We start from the raw sequence: 16,217 nt of genomic DNA on the forward strand, positions 1-16,217 counted from the left end.
TTTGCAAGTACTACATTCACGAACAAGAATTTGTGTTTTATAGCTAGCACAGGGATTATTGTCAAGTATTATCGTTTTTTCAGAATAAAATTATCGTAGCTTTCAGAGTAGTGTAGAGTTGTTTTTAACGTGACGAAATGTCCCTAAATGACCCTGTGTTTAATTATAATTTAATAGCACCATATATTGATTTCAGATATTGGATTGGAATGAAAGAATCGAATATTCATAAAAAATCATTTATGAGTCAATAACAGAATAGGAGAAGAAATAGAACAGAAGAGTGCAATTGAAGGAAGAGTTCGAGAGGGATGTTGCTTCTCCACTAACATCAGAAGAGTTAGTATAGGAGAGGTGGCAGAGAGAAGACCTATTTCGATAGGAGGTATAATTAGGTATATATAGCTTGTGATTGATATGTACTTTCTTGAGGAATCTGAACAGAATAATAACATGATTTTAAACAACTTGAGGAAAAGCTGCAAAGAATATAGGATGAAGCTAAATGTTAGAAAGACGAAGCAATAATAATTGAAACGAAATGGTCTGTACGGAAAGTAGAAATAGGAAGGGAGAAAGTAGAACAGATAACTATTTCTGGTACTTAAATAGTATTATATGAGGAACATAATGTGCAAACGTAAAATAAAAGCCAGGATAGGATTGGTGAAAAAACATGCAGGATGAAGCAAAGTATATTTTGTGGGTTTTGGAATAAGGATTTAGGAAAAATACTCATAAAGTGTTTTGAGTGAAGTATTATATTCAAAGGGCCAGATACATCGATACATATGCTCAAAAGCAACGAAAATCATTTGTCTTTCGAACTGTAAGTGTAGAGAAGCACGAAAAAAATTAACTGGGTCGAAAGGAAAACCAAAAGGGAGAAAAGAACAATATTTGGTAAACTGAAAAGAAACAGGTTGGCTGAGATGGAACTTACGAAGAAGAAAAGAAGGGAGACGAAGGGAAAACTTGAACTGACAGATTTAGAGAAAACACATAATTGCTACCTCTAAACAAAGAGGTTAACTGACAAATAAAGGTCATGTTTGGGTGAATCGAGTTTCTGCCCGTGACATTTGTGATAGAGTAGTACTAAATGTGCTCAATATATCAGGGAAGTTTTAGGTGCAAAGCTCAAAGGTTTTAGGAAACATAGCCACTAGAACATCACATGGAGGTACATGTTATAGTCGTGATACATAGTCCAAACATAAGAAAGAAGTCTTATCCTATTATTTCTAAACTAGTTTATGTTCATGTTTCCAGCATATTTAAGTGATGAAACACAAGAGAAAGTTATTTGTTTTGCAAATTCAAAGTGGTTTTGTTATCGCATGGAAAAGTTACCAATAATTACAATCAATACGCAGTTCAGAAAATAGTGCATGCCTCACACAAATACTATGCTCACAGTAAGCACACCTGGCAAACGCAATCATGCCGCACTTGAAACATTTGTCGTTAACAATTCTGTCAAAGCAGTAATCGTAAGGAACGATCCAACTTTCAGGCTCCTCATTCAAGTATCCAGCCTTATAGAAAGCGAATCGAACTATGTTGCGAAAACGAGGAGCACTGAACTGGTAAATTGCGAATAACTGAAGTTGTATGAACCTGTCACGACGCTAAATATTCACATCACTTCCTGTTATTGCTGTATCAGTGATGAAACGAACGAAGGCTTTGTTTGGACGGAAGAAGTGAACATCCAGAGGCTGAATCATGCCACTACATCCACCAGGAATCAGCTGTTTGATCAATGCAAAGCCTTCTGGCACACACTGTGACGAAAGACTGTCGTCTTTGTTTGCAGACTATGAATCAAGTAATAGAAGTACTTTCTTCCTATCACCTGGAATGCTTTTCCACATGAAGTCCGAATAGAAAGTCTTAAGATCCTGCTTGTTCATGTTTGTTGTTTTACCAGCAAATGAGGTTAAGATTATATTAGCCAGATCGGCTGGTTTTACTGCAGGGAAACTACCATTTCGTTCAACCACTAGAACGTACATGGGGCACAGAATTTCTCCGTCCATGGACATGACCGGCATTATCATATAGGAATGAGATGTTGCACTCACAAATCCTTTCTCCCTCAACGTCCGGTACGAATGCAATTCCTTCTCGAAGCGACTTTGATCCGCATTGAAGACATTGGCAGCTGGAATGTCATCACTGATCATAAGATCACGTACAAAAATAGACTATAACATGTACTTCCTTGTGACGTTCTAGTGGTTGTATCTTCTAAATCCTTTCAGCCTTGTACCTAAAAGTTCCCGGACGTATTGAGCACACTTAGTACTACTCTATTACATATGTCTCGGGCAGCAACTCGATTCACCCAAACGTGACGTTTACTTATGAGTATATGGAAGCTACACAATTTTAGCAGAATATCTTCTAATGGTAGCAGAGTACTTCTAATCTCTTATCTATAGTGTTATCTATCATTTAAGCAACTGAAAGTTTATATAAAGGGTCGTGGCATTAGCTATTACAAGTTCAATTATGCTAAACGTCTTTTACATATTAAGTCTCACATCATTTCATTATTCTTAATGTAAAGACCAAAGTGCGCCTTTTATTGACGACGAGATTCTAATCACAATACATAAATAAGAGTGTATTACTTCTCACAGTATAGCATCAGCGTCTGCAAATAAACTAAGCGTTGAAAAAATATAAACGGAAAAATATTACTTCCGAATAAACTGAAAGATAGTTTCATACATTCGTGTTAATGTAATGAGTTTCTGTCATTATGTAACAATAGCAAAAGTGAAATATTTGCTTCTCAACTTATGCTCTTTGAGCTAAAGGAGAGGAATGATCAATGCAGATGAATGATTGTGGATGAATTCATGGAATAAAAAGCGAAAGAAAACTGGGAATCTACGAGAAAATTTAGAAGTATCGATTTGTTCGTCAGAAACTTATATGGTTAGAGAGCGAACTAGAGACCTTTGGCAGTAGAAATGAGCAGTTTAGCATTGAGTCATCGCATTCCCTATGTAAGCAATATTCTTGTGATGTTTATATTGACTTGACCAATAATATTTCGGTAACTTAGAATTAAAGCTTCAGCTTGTGAAGCTGAAGGCATAATATTTATTAAAAATACACCTTTCAAAACAATACATTATTTAAACTAATAGGTATAACTTGTCTTATGTGGCTACGAAAATCACCTGGAAAATCCAAAGAAATCTCACGACTTAGAAATGGAACACATTCATTCAATATGTCTTTTTTATTTAAACAATGAAGTATGTTTCTGGAAATCCCGAATGTAATAACCGGTCGGAGAAACACTGGCAAATTGTTTAATTCAAAATTTTCATCCATTAATTAATTTTTCTTTTTAAAAAATCAACTTACAAATATCGTACATATTTATGTATATCTACAAGCATTTAAATACTCTCCTATGTTCAATTTAAATGTCCACCAATATTTGTAATCAACGAGTATGATATTGGTTAGCATCGAAAGTAATAACAAAAGCTAATTAACCTAAACTATTGCTGCACTGAAGTGATTAAAATGCAATAGTTTGAGTTTTATGATAGTTTAGTGACTAGCACTCTTCCATTGTAGCTTATGCTCACAAACCAAACCCCTTATAAAAGTATAACATCCCGGGTATAAACCTAAGCTGTGATTTGGATCCCATTAAGTAGGTGTTCTATTATTCGTGGTCTTACTATTACTTGAGAACAAAATCTACTTAAATTATTGAACAGCTTGTGGTGAAAGATAAGAGGAAAAGAAGGAAAATGAAGGAATAATATTTTCAAATATACATAAAGGAGACGATTCCTGTATACAATAATATGTTCGTTCTAGAAATATACGAAATTGTTTCGAATTTTCCATGACTCAAATTCAAATTCCAGTAATGTCGTACTGAGCTGAGACTGAGCTGAAATTTTTAAGTTCGGAACAATAAGTGTTACTCAAACAGAAACTCTTTACACATAGGAAAATGGATAACATGTTACCGAAACATAAAATACGAAATTAATTAATTATATATTATTAACTTCTAGTACCACATACACACACATATACATACATATTACTAAAATTTAATAATAAATGCATATTCAATGATAGCTCAGATCAAACTATTCAACTTGATGATTCTTGTGTTAAAAAATAAATGCACTGTAAAACTACCTATAAAAAATAACTGTAAAACTTACCTGAAGGAAGGAAGGGGCGTTATCATTTTCATCCAAAATTATAACAGAAATAGGGACTTGAACTATATTATTACTATTTTCTCCAACTATATCCTCCAAAGTGACGTAAAACCGAAGGGTGTCATTCACCTGAAAAAAAAAATCAAAGAATGATGAAGATTTTTAAAGTTAAAATTATAACAAGATATTAAACAAATCAAATGAACTACATTTCCACATATACCTAGGTATATAACTCATATTTCGAAATCTCAACTAATTAGATTAACATGTTCAATACAAAAGTTCAGAGTTAGTAAACATTCTATCAGTTATAAACGTGACATCTAGCGAACACGACGTTTCAGCATGGATGATTACGCTCTATATCCTCTATTAAAGCTGTTCCGAGTAGACGATCGAAGATACCGAATGAAAAAATAAATACATCCTACCAGTCAGGGACATACACTGATAAGTTCTGGGGATTCCGGCCCACTTCCGAATTTTAGTCTGATATTAGGGGTCTGGATTCCTATAAGAAGCTTTGGACCAATCGAAAAACTCGGTCGAAAAAGTGTAAAAGCTTTTTCAGATCAGCCATCCTGAATGAGACTTTCCTGAATTTTCCTCATTCACATCAGACAAAAGTCGGGATGGTACATCACATAATGGTCCCAAATCGTTTCCTTTCTTCCTCATTCCTTTTTTCTTCCCCAATTTCCTGGCAGTGTGATCACTGAGGAACATCATTCCTCATACGTGACGGGCTAATATAGCCAAAGATGCCGAAAGCCCACAAATCTAATTACTGCGCTTACTTGATAGGTGTAGTGTACATGGGCTTTATTAAAAGTGTATCATTTACATTGTTCAAATGGGGATAGTTTTATCCTACAGAATAATGCAATCCCGTGTTCGCACAACGACCTAATTGACTTTCAGATATTCATTTCAGCATTGGAATTGACAAATTTGAACCATTAAATATTAAGTACAAAATGGGTATCGAATTTATTATAGCCTTTCACAAGTACCTTATGATAGCCCAGACCGGATAGATATCGACGCAACTCTTCTACGCGACGAATAACCTTGTGTATCGTATGTCTATATTTCGTCTATGTAGTGTATATCTATATTTCGACACGTAAACCTACAGAGCTTTTCTCTGAAGTTCTATATGAACGTTACTATTAATGCTCACAATATTTTAATATTAAAAAAAATCATAAAATAAATAATAATTTCTTGAAATGGGTAATATTCTTCTGTACATTTAACCGGTGACCCAAATCAGTGGAGGCGATATGCAATGAGAACCACATACACCCGAAAGTGTGAGAAGACCATGCCCTCCATACAGAACCCCAAGATAAATATCATATTTTCTACCTAAATGAAGACTGGTACATTATCACAGAAAATCTTAAAATATATATACACAATACTAAAGACCTATCTGTATTTTTTTCAAGATTTTTTCGACAGTTTTTCAAGTTTGAGCTTGAAATAACCCTCCATGGCCTCGAAATGACCTTATCGGTTCAAGAAAATGGCATAATGGGATCCAGCAACTCAAAAAACATTTATGTACTTTTTGTTCAGATTTTAGCAACGTCCCCTCTCTATTTTGACCTTCAAATGACCTTGAACGTGACGTGATGGAAGTTAACCGGCCACGGATTCGGAATCAGGACTCCAAAAACCCTACTATAACCTAGTGAGACTAGTTCATACTTCATAGATAAAATGTCGGCCTAATTAGCAGTTTTAGTTTACGAGGGAGCGCGTGCCTTTAAGTGACGATAATAATCAGCGGATATCTCAAAAACGTGGGGTTTTTGGGCTTCGTGTCCATTGAGACTTTTCATCAGGGGACCAAAATACACAACATACTGCAATACGCGTATCAGCCAATTTAACGGAAACCGGATTTCTATAAGCTCTGAGCGAGGTCTTTTACCAATATGAATAACAACAAATGAAATTTCAAAAAGTGTTAATAATTGTTACCCGTGTGGTGGCCATCAAAAGTGAAGCATATTCGAAGCTCCTGAGAAACTACATTAGTATGTCTGTATGAAAATAATTTTTAGAGTTTCCAGTAGAAATAAATTTATTTCAAGAAACATAGCAGAATGCACACTCATGAAATTTTTGTAGACACACGACTCTCTCTCTTTATGTATAAACTCTATGCTCTTGGCCTTACTAATTTATTCAAACAAGTGTTTTATGGAACGTTTACTTATATCTACCGGTATACTTTCAAGACAAAAGAAAAAGGAAAAAGAAAAACTGATGAGTTTATGAGTGGATCTATTACATATTACAGATATTTTAAAAACCATGCATCAAGAATTGTACGTTTCTTTTCTCTTTTTATCTAGATGTAATATGGTTGCTGAATTAATGCATAATTTGTATTCACCTTTAAAATATATTAAAAAGATATTGAATATTTAATGTGTTTTCACATTAAGTCTTATCGTCTAAAAGCATTAACGAGAAAGAAGTGTGCGAAAAGCTTTGATATTATATTGCAAAGAAACTTATCTTTACATATGAGTGTAAAAGAAAATGAAATCTCTAGTTTTTACATCCAAGGATTAAGCCCTTTGGGCTAAAGAAAATAATGATTAATGAAAATGTTATGAAATAGTTCTGGAATAGTAATGTAAGACGAAACGGGAAAACCTCGGGAAAACTCACGGACACGATGTTGCTTACGACAAACTCATTTGCTAATAAAACTCCAACTGACCAAAGCAGTATACATAATCTTAATATATACTGTATATACTGCTTTGGTCAGTTGGAGTTTTATTAGTAATCTTGAATTTTCCAAAGCTACAATGAATAATTTATAAACTCATTTGGCTTGGGATCGAACCACGGAGCCATTGCACCAAACATGAGGTCTCTACCACTGAGCCAACGTGATTCCTGCTTTTTTACACATGTTTTTTTTTTAATGTTCCGTGTAACGTGCATGCTTCAATAAAGGGAATTAAAGTTGCCTTTTAATAATACGAAAGAATTACACGTATCATATTTACTATCCATATGATAATTTAACTTAGTGAAGTTAGCATAAAAATATTTCATTTCCGGACACCAGTATAATATTTTGCAGAGTTTATGCACATATCAAGGAATAAAAACTAATGGGAGACACTTGATCAGAGGTCATGAATCCCTGGGACCATGTCATCAAACTGGCCCCCGCGTCGATAGACATAGTTCCGTTTAAATGATCATATCTCCATTACTAATCATAATATTGTGATATTTCAATACATCATTTGAAAGCTACAAATAAATTTCAGCAACTTCTCTTTTTCTTTGTAATACGAATAATTAAGAAGATATGGCGGTGACAATTTGAAAGTGAGCAATATATGGTGAGCATTTCAGGAAAGTAAACGATTTTAAAGGCAATTTTTGCAACATTTGGACAAGAACAACCAAAACGATTTACTACCACTAGTGATTTGTCCCAATACAGATGAAGGCTCATTGCTTCCATAATTGTAATATAATCACGTCATGAAAGAAAACAACAAAAAACTTGATAGCCTGGTTCTTGTTTGAAAGAAAATACATGATGGTCTACGTTAAGATCAGTTCAAAACTCATGATCAAGTAGCAAAATATATTTAAACTGTTTTCGAATCTAGAATAAAGAGGTTACTGTTATGTCTATCTGATTATGCGTCATCTATATTTTATGCAATGTATAAGAAAAACTGTAGAAAGTCTTACTTATAGTTTTCGTTTATTGTTTTATTAGTCTTAAACAAACATGACAATCAAAAACAACAAAATTAACGTCTCCTGGCCTACACGATTGTGCTGTTTTATTTTATTACGAGTAAAATTTTTACAGTTACGTTTTTTTCTTCGGAAACTCGTAGAAGTACATTTTGAAAAATATATTTGGTTAGAGAAAAAGTTTTAATTTCCATGGGAATATATGTCTTGTGTAGTATTTAATCAAGTATAAAAAGTCACCTGAATTATATATACGTAGAAAAAGAAACTCGCCACGTGGATATCTATGAAAAAGAAGGTTTCTATTAACATTTTGTATGAAAATCAGGTTTAAAAATAAAAACAAAAGTAAATGAGAAATACCAAGAACATGGGCAAAAAGAAAAGAAAATAATATTGCCACAAGCAAAGTCCCAAGATTAATTTCAGAAGTTGAAAAGAAGACTTGAAAACTCTTATTTTATTTATTTATTTTTTTAAACTTGTAAGTTAAAGGGGACGTATGAAAGAAGTATAAAGCCAAAGAACAAGCAATACTTTTCTCTAATATATATATATATATATATATATATATATACATTCTTTTTTGAAAATGTTGAAATTTTAAGGAAAATGCATTTCTTTCCCTTTATGTTTGGTTTAATCCCATAGTCTTTTTTTAAAAATTCTAAATTATAGAAGAGAGTTAGAAAACTCAGCAATTTAAAATTAATATAAAAGGAAAGTTTACAATAATCTGACAAAAGTTTCTTTCCTCCAAGAACAATGAATTTCCTTAGAACACACTTCCTGAGTTTTTTTAAAGGATAGAAATATATATACACGTCTCACTTAAAAGAAACAAAACTCAATTTGTCAGATTCGTCAGACCTGGATTAGCATCTACACTGTGTAAGCTGAAGCGTATGGTGACATGCACCGTGTGGACGGCATATTTAGCTCACTCTCCCATGTCTTATACATAACACGATAAATTAATTAGTATACTAGAAATTTTCCATGTAGGCGTTTCTGGATTACATATTATAATATGATTTTCCATTTTCGAGGACAAAATATAGCTTGATCAAAATATAAAATTTTCTTCAAGCATTAAAACAGAATGGGCAACATAACTTTCAAATCTGATACGCACAAATACTTACTTTTTAAGGAGAGGTCCAAAAGTATAGGCTAGGGCGAAGTTCATAAATAAGCGGAAACACAAGCCAAGTTTAAGTTCTCGCTTAACAATCGGAAGATTTCGAGTTTGATTCTTTTACCTGGTCATTATAACATGCACGTTTCCCTCAGTTTTACCAGTAAATGCTCGAGATAATATATTTAATATAGATCTTAGTTGACTGAATTCCGAAAATTCTTTCTTGCCTTCTATACACATCTTTAGTGAACAGTTGTACCTCTAACTTTGTTTATAAGTGATTACATAAGCACAGAACTTTAACATGTTTTGTTGTTTGTTACTACTGTTGGGGTGACCATAGTAGCTCATGCTAAAGATCTTAATTTTGGTGCGCAAGGCCGCATTCGATTCTCGACTATGAGAAATTCACAAATTAAAAACATTGTATTTTTTAAAAGGAGGTTTTTGCCTCTATTACTCTCTTATGAGTTTTCTTATCATCTGATCTGATTATAATGCTTTACGTTTCCTGACACTGGTGAGCTAGTGATCACATATAACCTCTTTTAATCCACCATAACGAATATCGTTCTCCTCTGTTCTTGCGTTGCAAAATTGTACAAAGACAATAAATGACTTGTCACAATATACAAGTTAATATAATCAGATTGTAATTTATTTTGTCACATTCATTAGTCTAAAAGACAAAAGCACGAGGAATAAACAATTCATTTTACCTGACACATCTTCAACGAACTAATATTTAAAAACGAATCATTGCCATATAAAGTATTATTTTATACTCTAATTTATAAGAAAATGGAATAACTTTAAAATGACTCCGCTTACATCTTTAGCTGAAATGTACTTCTCCATCCATATATTATCCATCCCTTACAGACACATACACATGCATACACACAATATTATATATATTTAGTTCTATAGCAGAACAATAAAACTAACTTTTTAATCCATATTCCTTTGTAGTGTAGCAGCATTAAAGCTCAAAACTAGATATTGGTTTTTGGTTAATTTAATTAGCTCCTTCTCTTAAAAATGTAGTCAGAGGACGCACTTAAGTTGATTAATGTATTTTAAAAGTACTATTTAATTGCATTGTGACGTTCTAAGAAGATAGGACGGTGAAAAAAGGTTACCATAAAAGGAAAGATGGAAAATAACCGTGACAAAGGTTCTTGTTTTGTCAAAAAGATTCTATGCCAGTATTTCCAAGAAGTTTTTTAATTGAAGTAGTATGATACATGTAAAATGTCATATATGTAAAAATGATATAGAAAATGGTGAAGGAAGGATTACAGAGGCATTATGCAATAAAATAAACACTTGTTTAAATTGAATTTACATTTGTATGATCGAAGAGGATTAGAAATAATTAACTTATCCTAACTAAAAGAAACAGTGATTGAGACAGAAATGAAATGAAACTACTGACACACACACATACAATATATATATATATATATATATATATATATATATATATATATATATATATATATATATATATATATATATATATATATATATATATATATATATATGTGTGTGTGTGTGTGTGTGTGTGTACACGTAGAAATAAATGATAAGCAGATTAAAAAACACCATAGCTAATCAGAACAGTGATAGATCAAGCTGATAAATCCCTTCAAATTGCCTTGGTTCATTCACCGATTAACAAAGTAGGCATCAGAATCCTACAAAGCGTGAAATGGCCAACAATGGATGAGATGAATGGAACTTCTACGTCGTGTATATTCATAGAATAACCGCAATATTGGAACATAGATAGGAGCCAAAAGTAGAACACAAGACTAAACTCTATCAAACATTCTTATGGTCTCCAATTGATAGCCAGTGGACAATGGCTTTATGTATCACCATTCAGAAAGACCACTCTATGTAATACGAGAGAGGTTTCGAACAGAGAATTTCTCTGAAAATCATTACCCTAATACATTGTCATACAAACCATACAATGCATCTTTGATTATCTGTACTTATAGCAACAAGCATAACATAACCTCCTTTCAATATACTGAAGTATATTCATTAACCATTAGTAAAGTTATTCTTAAAATATCCTGACAATTTGTATCTGGTGTCAGAATGCCTGCGTGATACACTAGTGTATTTACCTTAACTATGATATGGCGTCTACCTACCAACTGGACAACCCCAGTCTAGGAGCGTCATTTGGGGTTCCGGGAGACAACCCTCCCTAGACTTGGAGATTTATATACATTTTAATCAATAGGATAATAATACACCAATGAAAATGTAAAAATCTACTTACATTGGGAAGTATTGTCATTTCCCCACAGGTAAAATCTGAAATGACACTAATGGCTGAGTGCGATCCCGTTGGAGGTGGAATTTATTTTGTCGTTGTATTCTTGTTTCAATGAGATTCAGGGGTTCACCCATACTCTATAAACTGGGCACGTTGGGACACCTAAAGTGCAAAGGTGCGCGTAATACCAAATAAAAGGGAATAATGCTAAAAGGTAAATGAAAGGGAATATTGCACCCAAGAGTTTTCTCAAAAATCAGCTTAAGAGCATAATAATAATAATAATAATAATAATAATAATAATAATAATAATAATAATGATAATAATAAAGTCCGGGTAGGAAAATTTTTGTCCACGAGCTTTCACGTCGAGAATGGCCTGAAACAAGGAGATGCGTTGTCGCCATTATTATTCAACTTTGTCCTGAATAAGCTATAAGGAAAATCAAAGATAGCAACCAGGGTCTAGAGTTGAACGGTGTTCACCAGATTATGGCATATGCTGATGTAAATTTAATAGGGGATGATAAGAGAACAATAGAAAGAAATGCAGAGGTCTTATTAAACGCCTGCAGTGACTTGGGTTTAAAAGTAAATGCAAAAAAAAAAAAAAAAAAAAAAAAAAAAACTAAATACATGGAAGTGCGTCGGGACCCTAATACGGCAAATTATGGATGCGTTAAAAATTTTAAATAATACTTTTGATAACGTGGATACTTTCAAATATCTAGGATCCATATTAACAAACGAAAGTCATATTCACGAAGAAATTAAATGTCGACTAAAAGCAGGGAATTCGTGTTATTATTCAGTTCAAAATTTCTTGTCATCGAGAATTCTGTCGAGGAATTTGTAGCTTAAAATATATAAAACGATAATCATGTATGTTGTTCTGTATGGTTGCGAAACATAGTCGCTTACTCTGCGGGACGAACATAGACTGAAAGTATTTGGGAACAAGATCCTAAGGCGAATATTCGGACCCAAGAGCAACAGGAATGGCGGAAACTTCATAATGAGGAACTACATAATTTATATGATTTACCAAACATTGTTAGGGTCATCAAGTCTAGGAGGCTTAGGTGGGCAGGTCATGTAGCTAGAATGGAAAAAAGTAGAAACGCTTTCAAAGTCTTGACTGGAACACCAATCGGAAAACGACAATTAGGAAGATCTAGGCGAAGATGGGAGGACAATATTAAGAAGGATCTCGCAGAAATAGGAATACAAAATAGAAACTGGATCCAGTTGGCTAAGGATAGAAGTCAGTGGAGAGCTTTTGTGAACACGGTATTGAACCTCCGGGTTCCATAAGCCATAGAGTTAGTTATAATAATAATAATAATAATAATAATAATAATAATAATAATAATAATAATAATAATAATAATAATAATAATAAACTGCATTCATCAACATTAATAAAATATTTTAATTTTAAAAAGTAGAAAGCCATAGGATGTTTATGAGAGGAACTATTCAACTCTTTACATGTTCTTCCCATCAAAAATGAAATTTAAAATAACGTAAAGGCAAGCAAAGATCTTAGAAAGTCTACAAAAAATACAATGAATATCAGATTTAGGGTGGATTGTGCTTGTCAAGTAATAATAATAATAATAATAATAATAATAATAATAATAATAATAATAATAATAATAATAATAATAATAATAATAATAATAATAATAATAATAATAATAGATGGACAATTGTAATATGGAAAGAAGAGAACATATGAGCTGCTACTGACAAAGCCAACAGTATATTCCACACAAAAAGTAAAAATACATACAGTAGAGTCAATCTTGACGTTTCCTTGAAGATTCATAATCTTATTCCTAAGTGATTTGTACGCTATAAAGGAAAAGGTCCCTGTACCTGAACAGCCTGGAGTCATATATTCTATCTCATCCAGCTGATCCCTTTGGCTTCTCTACAAGCATAGAGACAGGCACACTAGGGAGAAAATGGTTCGTAGAAAAGTCGACAAATATACTAGCGCAAAGCGGAAGTGACGATAAAACAGTAAGAGGTAACAATATTGGGTTCTATCCCCTTGAGACTCTACAGCTCGTGTCATTTGCAACGCTCCGAAGATCATAAAATTGACTGTCGCACCAAAACTCTTTGGCGAAACGCCAGATCCAAGTCCGTCATAAAAGTCGAGGATCACGTCTTTTGCGACTTCAGTCTTATACTTCGCTCTTTCTCTCCAGGCTTGTTTCCGAACGCACGAATAGATCCCACTCCTTCCTTTGGTTAAGCTTACCAGCCTGTACAACAGAAAGAGAAAGGGCGAGAGAGAATATAGAAGAAACAGAAAGACTGGAACACAAAAGTGTGTTGAAATACGTAAGAGGAAAAAAAATATTTTTTTCTTCTGCCAAAGGGTGAGAAAGGCAGAAAAACGAATTAAGGTGCTGATGTATGTCCACTTCCTTAAAATGTAAATTATTGAAAAAAACTTAGTGATTAGTTGCTGTTAGGGGTGATTCTATTAATGGAAAGACAAGGCAGGTCTAGGCTAAAGTTGCGGTCAAATATAATATAAAATATGAAAGGAAACTAAGAAGTTGTAAATCTCACGTGATTACGAACATAAGAACTAATGTTTCTCTTTATTGTTTGCAAAGCATAAGACTGGTCTGTTTCCCAATTATACAGGATATACCAAAGAAATAAAACTTCTTTTATTTTAATGATTCTTTACTTAACAAATACTTCTGAATACAGCACTACAGGAACTGTTTCTACTAGGCTGCTAGATCTACTGAAGCTTACCTTCATGCCACAGCATACACAAAGTAACAATTAAATGTAACAATTAAATGTTAAGTAACGTTCAACGGAACTTGAACATTCACCTCTCAGAAGATGAATAATTTTACCCATAAGTAGGTCTGCTTCAAAAATGAATATTCTTAATCTCTTTGGAGACTTGGCTGTTAGCCAATGTGTCAAAACAAGCTGTTTAAAAACGCAAGTATGAAGTCTGCAAATAAAGGTTGGCATTGAAGCTTTAAAAAATAATGCAGCAAGGAGGACCTTTTCCTAAGCATCTTTGAATATTGATTATGTCCATCTAATGCATTTTTTTTATTGATTTGCATTTACTCCCTTTGTCAGATTAAGGCTTGTATATAGGACGAGACTTACAGTTTAAACAGAGATCTAAACTAGTATAATGACACCCCCTTATCAGGAATCGAACACGGGACCTAGTGCACCAAAGTCACCTCTTCTAGCCATTAGACAGAAAAATTTACTCAGTAATATTTCTCTAGTTTTCATAACGACTTCCTTATTTGTTGTTCAATGGATTGTAAAGTTAATTTTGATAATTGGGTACAACGACGAATCTGCGATTATTTCTCCAGCTAATATACTCGGAGTACTAAATTTTTATTACCAACAAGATTGAAATAAAACCTATGCGTACGAAACAAAACCAAATTAATAGATATGGAGATTTCAGAACATTTTGCAGATTTATGTGCGACATTCCTTACAGAAAAGACAGATAGAAATAAAAGAAAAGGAAGAAAAATAAGCCCTGACATTCCTGAACTTTGAGGCCTTCATATGTTTTAGATCTTCAGTACATGGCTTAAACGTTGAAAGGTTAGTCTCGTACTAGTAGGGTATATTAATTTCAACGTGTTTTCTTGTATTCGAAATTTTGTTCGACTGTGTAAATAAGTGGTCTTTGCTGTTTTATGTTCGTTTATGTTGCTAATAAATAAATAATTGTTTTCCTAAATAATTGTTATTTAGACATAATTTGTTTTATAATTTCATAATCAAATGGTCTTGTGTTGTATTGAAATCTTCTGTAAATAAGTGAACAAATGGAAAAATACGTGTTTGTAAATCATATTTGTACTATTGTTTAAAAACGAACGATTCTATTTTCAAGAAACACAAAAATGATTACTATTGTAAAAATTGTACTGTATGTTCCCTTGTCCCAATAAAAATAAATTAAAGTTGTAAAATATTGTAACTTGAAGAGATAAAAAGTATTGTAGAGGTCTAGATCATCACAAAATTTATTATCGTTATACAGGGTGACTGGTAATTCGATGCATTCATTGCAAGGATATATTCAGCAAGTATTTTGGAACATTTCCATCTATATGAACCGGGAGTCGCAAATCAATAGTTTCTGAGTAATTTGCACATTTGTGATTTCTTTGAAATTTGCTGGCTAACGATAGGTGCGCGAGGAAGTTTTACCCTGACCCACTTCTACATATCACAGAGCGATGAAATTTTACATGTGTAATCTTGCATACCTATGTTGTTCATCTGCTAATGTATAGCTCATAACTCTGCGCCGTTGCTGTGTTATAGGTCCGAACTTGAAGTAAGGTGTAGTGGTCCAAAATCCATTACTGCATCTCAGAAAGCAACTTGGCAACAAGTACTTGCACCTAGAAAATGACTGCATGGTTGGAAAGAAGTGGAATGAACATATTGTGCGGTCAAGAGAGAACGCAAACTATGACGGATTTCATACCGAGAATCGTGCATCTGTCTGGCGAGCAGTGAACGGGTGCGTTGTTTTTTCGGAGGCAGACCCATTTGTCTGCATGCCACGCTCCGGGATTTTAGAGAATCCCACAACGCACCCGCAGTGAGGCATAGTTTATCCTGGTAATTGCGGTCTTTTTGCCTGAAAAACAAGTAGTAAAACCTTATGTTGATCCCAAATAAACGTGATAATCGCTTTGGTCGCTGAGAGTTGAACACGAACTTCCTTTGGCGGTAGTAAGTCGGCACAATTTCGTTGGCTAGACTAGATATT

General features: G+C 33.4%; 1 protein-coding gene across 2 annotated transcripts in view; it reads right to left on the reverse strand.

The window, feature by feature from the left end:
* Positions 1–16,217, reverse strand: part of Cad87A (cadherin 87A) — an 890,323-nt gene that overhangs the window by 138,132 nt on the left and 735,974 nt on the right. For both annotated transcript variants that reach the window (XM_081726161.1, XM_081726156.1), the window contains exon 4: positions 4,215–4,343. In XM_081726161.1, the coding sequence (XP_081582287.1) occupies positions 4,215–4,343 (129 nt within the window). The remainder of the gene's footprint in view (positions 1–4,214; positions 4,344–16,217) is intronic.

Source organism: Thermobia domestica, chromosome 1 (genome assembly GCF_964235325.1).
Source record: "Thermobia domestica chromosome 1, izTheDome1.hap1.1, whole genome shotgun sequence".
Classification (NCBI taxonomy): Eukaryota; Metazoa; Arthropoda; class Insecta; order Zygentoma; family Lepismatidae; genus Thermobia; species Thermobia domestica.